Here is a 13,112-nt window from a genome sequence, read left to right on the forward strand (position 1 = left end):
GGGCCGCCGGCGCGGGGCTGCCGCGGACGAGGCCGCACGCCCGGGCCGGCAAGGATCGTGCTGCGGGCTCTGCTGCTGCTGCGTTGAACTAAGCAGCTTTTCTTCGGGTGCCAGCGTATCTACCGAGGCGCCCGTCTCCCGCGGGCAGAAAGCACCAAGCTCGGAGAAACTCCGCGGAGCGCGGACGGGGCTCRGAGGCCGGCGGGAGCTCGCGGGAGCTCGCTGCCGTGTCGGTGGGCGACGTTGCTGAGGCCGGGCGCACCGCGCAGGGCTGCAGTTCGGATCCTCTTCAGGGGTGGTCCTCACCTCTCGCATCCAGACGTCGGCTGGAGTTCGTTGTTTCTTCCCGCAGCGCTAATGAGATATTGCAGGAGCGGGGACGCGGTAGCTGCGAACGCCTTGTGGAGGAGCCRCCGATCCCTGCGCGGCCGGCTTAGGTTGCGGGTTGGTTTTTTTCGGGAAGGCCTTTCCCGACCTGCCGCRTGTTCCCCTCGGGGCGGCAGGGGATCGCTCGCTAAAGCCGCGCGGAGCCGCGGCGGGAGAGGAAGGGCCCGAGCGTGGCTCTGCCGGGTCCGCGCCCCGGGCTTGCCAGATGTGCCAGATGTGCCGCAGCCTCCGCCAGCCGCCGCTTCGCCCGCCCGCGCCGGCCGGCACCCAGCGTTGTGCTTGCCGCGTCCTCCCGCTCGCTCGGTCTTGCTCCTGCGACTTCCAAACCCAGAGTGCCATCTAGCGAGAGCCGCGCCGCGGCCGGGGCGGCGCGGCCCCGCTGACCCGCGCCTCCTTGCAGGTTCCCCCACCCGCTGATGCTGGGCTCCGGCATGCACACCACCGGCATCCCGCACCCGGCCATCGTGCCCCACTCCGGCAAGCAGGAGATGGAGCACTACGACCGAAACATGTAAGTCAGAAGTCGCGGCGGGCAGAGCCGGCGTTTCCCCGCGGCGGTAGCGCTTTGGCGCGCGCCTGAGTTGTCCCTGTTGATGTCTGTGATCGACGGGGTTTCGCGCCCGCCCAGCGTTCCCCGTGCTAACTGCTTCTCTTTGCTTTCTGCCAAGGAAACCTCAACCTGAACCAAAGAGAGAGAAGGAAGCCAAGAAGCCCACTATCAAGAAGCCCCTGAACGCTTTCATGTTGTATATGAAAGAGATGCGGGCGAAAGTCATCGCCGAGTGCACCCTGAAGGAGAGCGCGGCCATCAACCAGATCTTAGGAAGGAGGGTGAGAGCACGAGCTGGGCTCGGGGCCCATCATCCCCGGGCAGAGCCGCCGTCCCCTCCACCGTCCCGGAGGAGCCGAGCAGCTCTGTCACATCAGGCCTCTTCTCCAGAAGGCCCTGGGCAGTCGGTGGCCTGCAAACGCCCGGCGCTGATTTTTAGAGCATCCTTGGGTGTGTTTAGAGACATCCCCTCCGGCGTGCGGGCAAGGGTTTCTGCTGTCTGCGACAGGAAACCGCTCGGAGGGAGATCAGAGCTTTGAGAGTAGCGAAGGTGCTGCCACCCTGGTCCCGTGCGTACGTCCTCCATCCTCCTCAGTCAGCCTGAGACCCGAGGGCTGGCGAGGGAGGACACTTGTCCCCAGCAAGACCCACCATGCAGCGCCGCTTGGCCTGCTGCTACCTACCGCTGCTTTTCTTCAGCCCGGGCAGCCGCGCGCTCTTGCTGCGCCCTGCCAAGTCGGAGGTTCCCCGCCGTGGCCGCGGCGTCGCGGTGCGGCAGCGCCCGCGGCGGGGGGCCGGGGGTTGAAGGRCCCGGGACCCCGCGGAGCCGGTCCCACCGGTCTCACCGCGCGCTTCTCGTTGCAGTGGCACGCGCTGTCGCGGGAGGAGCAGGCCAAGTACTACGAGCTGGCGCGGAAGGAGCGGCAACTCCACATGCAGCTCTACCCAGGCTGGTCCGCCCGGGATAACTACGTGAGTGGTCAACGCGCCGGGGGCTAACGACCCCCCTCCCCCCCATAGCATCGCTGGGAATGGTCTAGCGAACCGGAAAGCTGTCCTCTACCAAATTTACTGTCTTTGCCGGTTACTGTAGTTTCTGAGRGTGCCTCTTGGCGCTCGTTCTAGTGCTGTACAGCCATAGTGCCGCGCAGGATGTTTGTGCAATCGTACGGATAGAAATGCCCATTTCAGCACTATTTTGACCGTCCCCTTGGCATGTTAATCATAGTGTTCATAGCTGTAGCGTGAACATTATACTTTCCTAACAACTAGAGATGATACACGCAGTTTACTTACTGCCCCCGTAAATACCAGTACCATTTATACTGAATCAAGATGAACTTTTAAGTGGTGTGAATGACCTTTGGAGGTTCAGTTGCCCAGAAGCTCCTCCTTGGAGAACCTCAGGCAGCAGTCCTGAGAGGCTGGCCCAGGACAGCTGTGCAGGCAGAGCGGTTCAGAAAAGAGGCACGGGGAGAAGCTGCCAGGAGAGTCTTAAGAAGGCTGTTGCAGTTTACTGAACTCTTCAGTTTGTGCTCGTGCATGAGCTTTATACGTCACCTGGCTTGGCACTGCTGGCTCCATAACGGCGACAGCGCGGCGCTCAGCCCCATCCGTACTCCGCTTTCGGAGGGGGATTTGCTGAATCCTGCGCTGCCRTGGCTGGCTCAGGTGCATCTGCCGGAGCCACGCTGCCAGGTGCTCAGCAGCATGGCAAAGCTGCTAATCCTTAGCGAGCTGTGTGGCCTTTCCGCGGGGAATGCCACCGCTCTGCCAGGTGCCGGGCTGAGGGTGCCTTGGGTCGCCGGGAGGCAGTCCTTGCRAGTTAAGCTCGTTCTCCAGTACAGTTCGTTTGCAATTTGTGTCCTAGGGAAGCCTCCACGGCAGTGGAAAGTAATTTTTAAAAGGCAAAATAGAAAAACGAAAGCTGCTTTGTGTGAATTGCATCCAGGCTGTGGAGTTCAGCTTCAGACCTCTTGGTGGGGTTGCTTCACCAGCAGCCATCCCCGTGCTGCGCCGGGGGGGACATCTGCAGCCTCCGACTCTGTCCTCCCTCTGGAGCTGCGATTCCACCCGGCCCGGTCGCAGTCTGAGTGAGACGACAGCAGCGCCTGCGCTGGCAGCTCGCAAGCTAAGCCCAGTTCTTTGGTGAGCCCCTTCACCACCCAAGGCTGCCGACAGGAGAAAAAAAAGAAAACCCTTTGCAGATCAAAAAAAAAAAAARGGAAAAAAAGAAAAAGCAACCCCAAAATCAGGCAGCAGCTGCTGAGTAGGACAGCTGAGCAACTCATCAAATAGAAGTGGTTCTCAGCAGTGAGATTTAGCTAACGTCCCCAAAACCTGCTGAGCGCCGGACTGGGAGCGCCCGTAGGCAGAGCGCTGGAGCCGCAGTGGCCATCAGCGGTGGCCATCAGCGGCTGGAGCTGCAGTGGCCAGCAGTGGTGGCCATCAGCGGCTGGAGCCGCAGTGGCCATCAGCGGTGGCCATCAGCGGCTGGAGCTGCAGTAGCCAGCAGTGGTGGCCTTGCCCGGTTTTCCCTGAAGGGAGATTCGCCGGCCTTGGTGGCCATTTCCGAGCCACGTCCGTGGCCGCTAGCTGAGGAACCTGCACTGTGCCTTCTCTAGACAGTCGGTTTGACTGGGTCCAAAGGGGGATTTTCAGAAGCGAGCAGCTCTGAGCTGAGTTTCACCGCGGCTGGCAGGGTAGGACCAGCGCTGAGCCGCTCGGACAGTCTCGCCCCATGGAGCTAGCTGGATTTTAGCAGCTGATAGCAAAAAGGGAGACTTGGGAACAGAGTGATTCTGTGAAGACATTTTAATCAGATCCCAGAAAACGCTGTCAAAGCGGACAGGAGCCGCGGCCTCTCTCTGGTACTGTTGGCCCTTTTCTGAGAAGGAGGGAGACGCGGTGGCTGTGGCTGGAGGGCATTGCCATGGTTCTTCAGAGGTCTGTCCATCAACTTGGAGAGCTCTGCTGTGAGATCTGGAGCCCGGCCGTGTCCCCCTGGATCGTCCCTCCTCTGAGACAGCTGGCTTCTGCCCTCCACAAGAGCTTTCTCACCGGGGACYGAGCAGCTAGGGGCCACCCAGGCTCTGAAAGCGCTCGCCCAGCGCCGGGCTGGAGCTGCCACCGGGCTCGTGGTCTCTGCGAGAAAGGCTCTGCTGTGCCCGGAGCTTTGCCGCGCGGGGAGGAGGAATGTAGGTCACCTCGGCGGCAYGTGACTCGGATATCAGACAGGAAATACAGTTGCTCCCACACTGCAGAAGAGATCACCGCAGTTAGGAGCTTTCCACCTTCACTCAAACCACAAGAAGTCGTATAAAAAGAAGTCGCAGGTCAAAGCCAGCCCTGGCAGCTGCGTTTTTCACGCAGGCCGGATTTGCTCCAGCTCTCCTGTGTCCTCATGAACAAAGCCAGTAGGATATAAAGAGCTTTAGTATGTATTCTGGGCCAGAGAGGCAAATCTGGGGATAAAGTTGTGTTTTCCTGTTAGAGTGAAGAAAACAGAAGACYGATAGGTGAGTCCTGAGCTGTGAAATGATGGAGATCTTGTTTAATTCCATTGATTAGAGCAAAAATGGTTCAGATTCCCAGGTTACACACATCAGGATAGGCCAGTGATTATAGTTTTGTTATATTTTTGCGTAAAAGCTCTAGCACACTTGCACGGGCAAGTCCCAGTAGTGAGGTCCCAGTACAAGGTGACTCCAGAGAAAGCGTTAYGCCAGGGCGTCTTGGTATTCATCTCTCCTTCCTGGAGCCTCGGAGGTCTCAGAAGCTGAAGATTCCTGTTGCAGTCCTGGAGGTTAATGGAAACCTGCAGCATTCCTAAAGCAAAAGTCGGGTTTCTCACCCAGTAGCATGAGGCTCAGCAGGACAAGCTCGCATCTCTAGAATTTCAACAAACATCTCAAGCTGACTGCACTGCACACCTTTTAGGTATATTTCTGCAGAGCTGAGTTGCTGTTTTTACACTGTAATGCGCTCCTCGGCGGCTGGGCCATGGGCTCCCACCGATGTGCTCAGGGCTGCTGCAGCTCTGCAGCACATCGGGGCCATCTCTGCCTAAATATCCTTCGGTCAGCCTCCTGCCGTGCAGCGCAGGTGAAACCGCACTGTGGTTAATTCCAGTGCTTCTTTGAATTCAGTAAAAGAGCTGGATTATCATGCAAAATAACGCCCTGCAGAGATGACCTGTTTTTTTATTGCATTGGGTTCGCAGAAATGGTCCCTTGCAAGCTCTTTTGCAGACTGCAGTGTAAATCGGGGCTCGGCCGTAGCGGCAGCGCCGCTGCGACCGCGGAGGCTCCTCACGCTCTCTGACCTTGCCCAGGCTCGTCGGGAAGCGGCACCGGGCAGACGTGCCGTCGAACGCGGGGTGGCCGGCCGCGGCGACGTGGCCTCCCTGCCCGCCGAGTTTCTCCTGCTGCTCTTGTGCAGCTTGTGTGCGTAGTGGTTTTGGCATGCTGGGGGTTAGTCAGAACACCTATGGTTTGGGGCTCTGGGGTGCTGGAAATTGGGGGGGGGGATTTTTTGCCATACATGCCCAGAATAAATCTGTGCAATTTAAATGACAGCCGTAATCATTTGTGAAAACATTTGATGATTGTGATGATAGTTCCTTTGAGAGTTCCCACTGGATTTGTTTTCATGGGTATTGAACTGAGCTGTTTGGGGGGGGAAAAGGGGTGTCTGCATAAATAACCTGGGCACTCGGGGTCCGGGAGCCACAGACCTCCCTCCGCTCCGGGCCCCCCTGCCTCAGGGAGCATCCTTGCTCTTCTGGGAGCGCAGACTAACGGTCCTTTCCTTTCGTGTCTTAGGGGAAAAAGAAAAGACGAACACGGGAAAAGCAGCAAGATTCCAGCTCAGGTAAATGCCTTGGTRCTAAGCCGAGTGCGTTCCTCCGTAGTTGTCACTTTGCTTTTGCTCGGAGTGGATTATCCAAGGGAAAAGCAGTTGTCGTGTTTTGCCGTGTTTTGTTTTATYCTCCTGATCTTAACTAAAGAAATATGCTTTTTTTTTTTTTTTAAGGCATAGTAAGTTAACATTTCTGTGACTTACTCCTAAGCATATGTTTGAATTAGAACATGGGTAGTTCATGAAGACTGGAAAGATCAGGTTTGGGCAAGTGTTTAACTTCATATAAGCTGTCACGAAAGTTAATCCACTCCAAACCATGCCCCCGTCAGCCCTATGGATACAGCTAGTTGAAGAAAACTCCTCTCAGATGCATCAGTATTGGTGTGGGGGGGGACTGCCCAAAAACTCGTTTTTCTTCTCAGTGACCTCAAGTCAAGTCACACTACAAACCTGTGCAGCAGCACGACAGGTTTCTTCATTCTGCAAAATTCTGCTTATTAGAAACCTTTCGGCAGATTTCAGCCGTTTCCACGCACATTTCCCCATGCCTCGTCCAAGGCTATTCCCACGCTGAGTTTTGAAGCATTTCTACCATAGAAGGGGGGAGGGAAGAAAAAAAAAAAAACACCCTCTGTGCTGCAGGGCCGCAGCGGCCGGGCATTGCTCGCCTGGTCCTTCCAGCGCCTGCGGTCTGCCAGCGCTGCCCGGCCGCCTCGCAGCTCTTCCCACGCACAGCGCGCCGGGCAATCGCTGCTCGTTGCTTTTCGATGAAATTAAGTTAGCTGGACGATAGGCTGTTGGCTGCCTCCCTCCGGAAGCTCCTGGCTCCGGGGCCGTGCCACGCAGGGTGCCGCGCAGGGCAGGGGTGCCGCGGCCCCTCCGCACGGGAGCCCTGCCGCGGAGCCTGGACGGCTCGTGGGGTGGTTGCTACCTGCGAGCGCCGCCCTGGCTCCACCAGCTTTGTGGCCGTGGGTTACGCTTCCCTGCAACCCGAATCCTGCAGCCTTGCGTTAAGTGCCTAGACTGATAAGGGAAATATAAACTTCTAGGCTTATATGATGTATGTTGTATGTGTAGTATAAAAATAACAATATTTCACCCATTATGGGCTTGAAAACGATTGCTGGTGGAACGGCAGGAAACACTAGTGGTATCTGAGGGAGGGAATCTGAAGCTAGCACAGAAATATGTTGTTTGAATCCCATTTGTGGCACTAGAGGGGAAAAAAAACCCACGGAAACTGGGCCCCACCCTGGTCAGTGGCATGTTTGTCCAGCAACAGCGCAATGTTTCGGGGAGGGCCGCGGAGCCGGAAGGGGAGTTCAGGGAGGCAGCGTAGCGTTGCCCAGGCCGAGGTCTCCTTGGTGCTAACTCTGCTTTCAACCTGCTTCTGCAATATTTCCTCTTCTCCTCTTGCACCGCGAAGGCTCCCGCGGCGGGAGGCTCGGCGCCTGCTGCGCTTGGCAGCTTTTCCCGAGCGAAGGGATCGGACGTGCCGCCAAGGGCGGCGGGTGACCTTCCCGGTCGTCGCCCGTACCGGGGCCGAGTTCTGCCCGCCCGCCCGCGGACTGGGAAGGAAGCGGCTGAGCTAGGGAAACGCAAGGGAGCGAGAGCAAAACCCACCAAACTTCGAGCTGGAGGCCGGTCCCCAGACCTCCTCCTCCTCCTCCAGCCTGCTCGACGTGGTCTTTGATATTTGCCTAACGGTCGCTTTTTTACAGGAGAGGTGGTGCCGACGTAGTTGCGTTGCAGCAAACCGGGATTGCGGTCTGTTAGTTTTGTGCTAAGTGGCTAAAATGACGTTGCATCTTTTCTTCCTCCTGCTGCTCCTCCTCTCTGTGCCTCTGCCTTGCCCACTCTCCGCCGCGCATGCCTCTGTGTTCAGATCCTGCCTCTCCTAAGAAATGCAGAGCTCGCTTTGGCCTCAACCAACAAACGGACTGGTGCGGCCCGTGCAGGTGTGTATCGACCCCCTCCGCGCCTCGGCACCGGCTGCGGGTTCTCCCGGGCTCCTCTAACACGCGAACGAGCCGGCGGCRCCGCTCGGGGCTGCTCCGGGCAAAGCGGGTTTGGGGTTTCCTCGGGGCTCCCCCCACCCCCGGCCGCTCTTCCTCCGGGGCGCAGAGCAGCATTTGCTGGCCGAGGTGCTAGGTCCAAACTTCTCCCGGGTTTCTTACCCTGGCAGGCAACGTCGCGTCATGTTTGACATGCTTTGTGGGTCGCTTCCTTCCCTGGTGTTAGAAGTTTCTCTGTTTTGGTGTTGAGTCATTTCTCATCCCCCACCTATTTTTAGGAAAAGTCCTGATGTGGGATTTCTGTTCCCCTTTTAATGATTCCCTGTCTCAAAAATACCATCCTAGGGCCAGGAGTGAGTAGTTAAGGTGGGTTTTTTTTCCTATTTATACCTGAGACTAACCACGTATTTTGAGATCCAGCTCTYGTTGGCTCACCAAGTGGCTCCATTCATTAGGGGCATGATAACCTCAAGCAACGAGACGCTTCGCAAGCGCTCCATGCCTTGAGCTTCTAAGGAATGATCACCTAAAGGCAATAGCAAATCTTAAAGCAGGGACCAAACAAATATGAGCTGGTTTAAAGTGTCTTCAAATGGATCCAGGCAGAGAAAGCTCAGGGCCAATGCTGGGCCTGGGCACCCAAGCAAGCAGAGGATGCAGCCTCAGCAGAGGTCTGTGGTCCGTAGCACAGAGCAACATGCCAACACATAAAGAGTCTGTCTAGCAAAATCTGAGAGTTGTTGGCCTTGCACTAAAGGGGAAGSTATTGCATAGTGTGCTTATCGCAGCTAAAACTGTTTAATCTACCAGCAACCCTCCACAAAGCTATTTTTTCAGTTGATTATATCCTGAAGGAGCTTTGTCCCTGCCCTGGCCACGAGCTCAGTGTCACCAGGCAGGAAGAAGGAGGCTGAACAAAAAGTCCTTCATGTACTTCTGGGTGCTGTGAACACCTTATCTTTCTCTCTGGGCTTTTTTTACTGCTTAGTAGTAGCTTAGAAGTGTCCTGTGCTTGCAATTTATACAGCAGATGATGCCACTCAAGCACGATTTTTTCCTACTTTAGAAGCAGGACAGAGTTCCCTTAAAGCCGCATTAATACTTTCCCTTAAATGTCCTCGAGGTGTTTCTGTGGCCTCCGTCGTTCACGGCAGCAGTGCCGGCCGGGACACGAAGACCAACRCCGAGCTGACGCCTCGCAGGGCACGACTGCCGGCCTCCGGGCAGCTCTTACCGCGCCGCTCCTGCTTCGTGTGAACGCTCTTGGTGCAGCGCCGGTGCTAACGCTGCGYGGTGCTGCCCGAGGAACACGAACGCCGATCTGCTCTTGCACCTTAGCATGCTTTCTCAGGGGTTTTTTTTCAATCTTTGCCACTAAAGTAACAGCTTTAGTAACAGCTGTTCTGCAATTTCCARTACTAACGTACTACTGCCAGCTCGAGGGCTTCTGCCCTGTGCGTTCTGGTCCTGGCACCCGCTAAGAGAAACTTCCACCGGCGAATTTCCCTCCCATGCCAGGAGATGTTTAACTGGTTGAAACAGCATGTTCCTGCTTTTGAGGTTTCACCTTCCTCTCCCTCCCTGGGACAAACTGGTCCAGCTTGCTCTAGGGACAGGGAGTTATACCTACATATTTTTTTTAGATAGATAGATATGTAGTAGCTGAATAATAGCCATGTTAGCTGTAGACCACTAAAGGGTTCATTTAATCAGTAATCATCTCTAGCATCAGATCTACTTTCTCCCTGTATTTTCTAATCAGATCAGAGCAGTGAAGGGATGGATACTTGCCTGTCATCTTACAAACGGGTTTTTGAAACTCTTCTTTCTGCAGCTGCCTCTGAAATGTGTGTGGAAAATACAGCTTCTCCCAGGGTTTATCTACGCTGTAAAATTACAGCCAATGTAAAATGACCTCAGTGTTAGCTATTCCGGGTAGCAGGGCTGTTGTGTTCCTTATCACGTTAACCGGGTCACCATGGCTAACCGTGACACTGGCACTAGTAATGCTGCATCTCTTGGTCACAGCCAGCGCAGAGTCGTGTTAATACAGGACCAGTTACTGCATCTGCTCACGCGGGCTGGGTGTTCACGAGGCAGCTCAGCGGATTAGCACGCTCCCCGCTGGATCTGGTTTCCTCAAATGAGACGGCAGAGGCAGGGAGCTGACCGGTGGGGAAATGGTCTTCTGGCTGCTGTAGCTGGATGGCTGCAAAGTCATCAAGGCCACCTCCCGCAGAGGAGCTGCTGCCCTTAAGGTTACGAAGGTGCCATCTRGAGAACTCTGTTGCTTAACTCTGTACTGAGCCGCTCTGGAGGAGTCAAAGCAGGTGCCGTAGAGGATCTGTCACCTGAGGAGGAGGAAAACCTGAACGCCCAACAGAAGACAACATAAAAGGAACTAACTGTAACTATCCAGGAMGAGTTAGAAGTAATTCCAGTGTGTGAGGTGATGCCTGGAACTTGGGCAACCATAGGCTAAATGGTGCTGCTTTAGTGGCATCATCAAGGGATGGGGTGAAATCATACCCAAATCCAGGTACAGAAAGTTCGATGCAGGATTTCTGGTTTTAAAGCACCGAGATCATAAGGTATGAACATAAGGTAAGAAGCCAGGGGCTTCTTACTGGAAAAGCAGCAATAGGTGCCACTATGTGGATACTCACCTAGACAGTCTTTATTGTGGATAAATCTTCCGCCAGCTCTATTTGTCATTCTCCATTAAAAAAGAAGTGTGGCAGTGAAGCTTTTAAAGCACAGGGCTGGCTGTAGATTCACTCAGATACTTGTTCTGGCTAACCTCTCGTATCCAGCCACATTGCATTTCTGCACTTGTAGCTCTGCTTCCTAAGAGACAATTCACAGCAATCATCTCTTCTTGTCCAGAAAAGCCATGGGCACTGTCACCATTTTCTTTTATTCTTAGTTAGGCTAACAGCAGAGCAGCTTAAAAGGTGATGGACCCTCCAAATCGCAGTGAGTTACAAAGGATCCACAAGCCACGTGTGGCTCCTCGGGCCCCCCACCAGGTTAGCATCCAAAGAAAGGGATCGCACAGCCTCAGGCTGTCTTCTGCCAGCCGGTCCAAGGCCGGGTTCTTCCCCTTTCCTGAAAAGGGCTCGCCGCTCCTGCTCAACCCCGAGCAGCTGAGCACGTTCACATCAACTGTGTCACTGCACAGAGGTCCTGCAGGACCGCGTGTAGAGCRTTTTGAGATTCAGAGCTGTATGTCTAGACTGAGACCAAAAGCTTTTGCTGCAAAAAAAGTGAGTAGATGTAGTCTGCACAAGCCCAGGAAGCGGCACAAAATGAGCCACACAAAGACATTCTTAAGAGTTTGAGTTGACTTGTGTTGTTGTAGAAGGAAAGCCAAAAATGAGCTAGCGAGAGGTGGCTGGCCAGTGTACTGCATCCTGCTGCCTCTTTCCCAGGTGTTCCTCAGAGAGGACAGGAGGGGTCCAGGCAGGGCATCACGGAGACCTTTTCCCCAYGTGTGTGGGTCTGCAGTGTCCAACCGAGAGCATGGCCCAGACGCTCAYGCGAGTGGTGGGCCACGTGGCTTGATGACTTAGTCGTACCTAGTCCTGCACCAGGATGGCACCGCATACCTGACCACATGCAGGGGCTTGGTTTGGTCATGCAGCAGGCAGATGTGCGCGCATGCAGCATTTTATGGTCTGGAAGCATCTCCGTGGGAGCCTCTTTGCCCCATTCAGCACCCCAGAAGTAGAGGTATGGTTGGCTGGGCGACCTTAGTGCTGGGGTTGTGAGAAATTACTTTTTTTCCATATTTTGAGGGGTCGAGGCCTTTTCATCGGAATTCAACTCTTGTAACAGTGTGCTCTTCCAGCAGCAAAATCCAGTCACAAGGAGCAGGGAAGGCATGTGGCACAGGAAGGGCCACTTGCTGCAAGAAAAAAAGCAGGGCTGCTTCTTTCACATCTAAGAAGGATACTGCAAGGGCAAAATATCCGTGCAGCGTGCCACACCAGCAGGTCCAGGCCCATACCTCGCACGGGGCAGGGGTACCAGCAACCAGGGCTGGAGCCCTGGGCTCCACGGAGCAGCCCATGGGAAGGGGGGGGAGGCCCCATGGAAGCTGGTGCCACCAGTCCACGGAGCCCCATGGCCTGAGCCCACATTTATGCCAGCCGCATACGTAGCTGCTCCTTTTACATCAGAAAGACGGTGCCTAGATGATACAATCATAGAATGGTAAGGTTGGACGGGACCTCTGGAGATGATCTAGTCCAACCCTCAGCSTAGCCCGCACRGGGACTGAGCCCGCGACCTTGGCATTAGCAGCACCACGCGCTAACCAACTGAGCTAATCCCGATGGGTAACGTGGGCGAAGCGGCTTCTGTAGGGAGCAGCGCTTGGCTCTTCGTATACTGACACTTTGGTACCTTCTTGAGCTGTGAATAATTCTGGCTCCTCTAGGGGCAGACGAAAATTAATCCGAATTCTCTTGGTCACTGAGTTAACTTGCATTGAATCATTCAAGTAAAATAACCTAAGCCAAAGCCGGGCTCCCTGGAGGCTGCCGAGGGCCGACCCGGAGCTTCCGCAGGGCCAGCCAACCCCCGGGAACGCGCTGCCGGCGCCGGCGGGGGCTCCCCGGCGCRGCGGGGGCTCCCCGGCGGCACCGCGGCCCCTTCCCCCGGCAGCTCCAGGCTCACGAGGCCGGCAAAGGCGAGCAGGGAGCGCAGAGCGCGACCGAGGCCAAGGCCAGGGAGAAGAGCGGGAGCGGGTCACCGTAAACGGGTGGTTTTAACGTGGTGCCCCACGTTTGCGCTGAATGTTGCGATGGCTTACATCTTATAAATGACTGTGAATTCACCCTTTATTTACAGATAACTCTCTTCACTGTTCTTAGGAGGAAAAAGAAGTGCATTCGGTACTTACAAGGAGAAGGACGCTGTGCCAGCCCAGTTTCTTCCGATGGAAGTGCTATAGACTCCCCTCCCTCTCCCCCCGATGCACTCCGATGCGTATCCTCCGCTTTTCCTTCCGACAAGCTTGCCGCCCCTGCCGATCCCGCGCGCAGAGAGCAAAGCGACCCCTTCCCCGGCTCTGTGCACCTCAGAACCGCCACCTGCTCCTCCAGACCGACCACGAGGCGCTCGCCTGTGCCCCGCGCGGCGGCAGCGCCTCCCGCGGGGACGTAGTCCCGCTCGCCACCCGCGCCGCCGGGCGCCTCGCTTTCCTGCCTGGTTTTGCTGCCCACTGCAACGGACCAGAGACCCTTCCAAATTTCCTGTTTCACCTGTAGAACTGGCATTGGCAAAAAAAAAAA

The 13,112-nt window shown here is 55.8% G+C and overlaps 1 protein-coding gene across 4 annotated transcripts in view; it reads left to right on the forward strand.

The window, feature by feature from the left end:
- TCF7 (transcription factor 7) overlaps positions 1–13,112 on the forward strand; it is a 60,328-nt gene extending 47,216 nt beyond the window's left edge. Inside the window, exons 6-11 of one of the 4 annotated variants that reach the window (XM_085312785.1) lie at positions 788–898; positions 1,056–1,218; positions 1,802–1,909; positions 5,761–5,809; positions 7,686–7,758; positions 12,693–13,112. In XM_085312785.1, coding sequence (XP_085168911.1) covers positions 788–898; positions 1,056–1,218; positions 1,802–1,909; positions 5,761–5,809; positions 7,686–7,758; positions 12,693–12,984 — 796 coding nt within the window. In that variant the 3' untranslated portion in view covers positions 12,985–13,112. Of the gene's footprint in view, positions 1–787; positions 899–1,055; positions 1,219–1,801; positions 1,910–5,760; positions 5,810–7,685; positions 7,759–12,669 lie in introns of all 4 variants that reach the window. The other 3 variants (XM_085312788.1, XM_085312786.1, XM_085312789.1) reach the window with 3 other exon arrangements.

The sequence above is a fragment of the Rhea americana genome, unplaced genomic scaffold (genome assembly GCF_003343005.1).
Source record: "Rhea americana isolate MKP2758 unplaced genomic scaffold, rheAme1 scaffold_37, whole genome shotgun sequence".
Classification (NCBI taxonomy): domain Eukaryota; kingdom Metazoa; phylum Chordata; class Aves; order Rheiformes; family Rheidae; genus Rhea; species Rhea americana.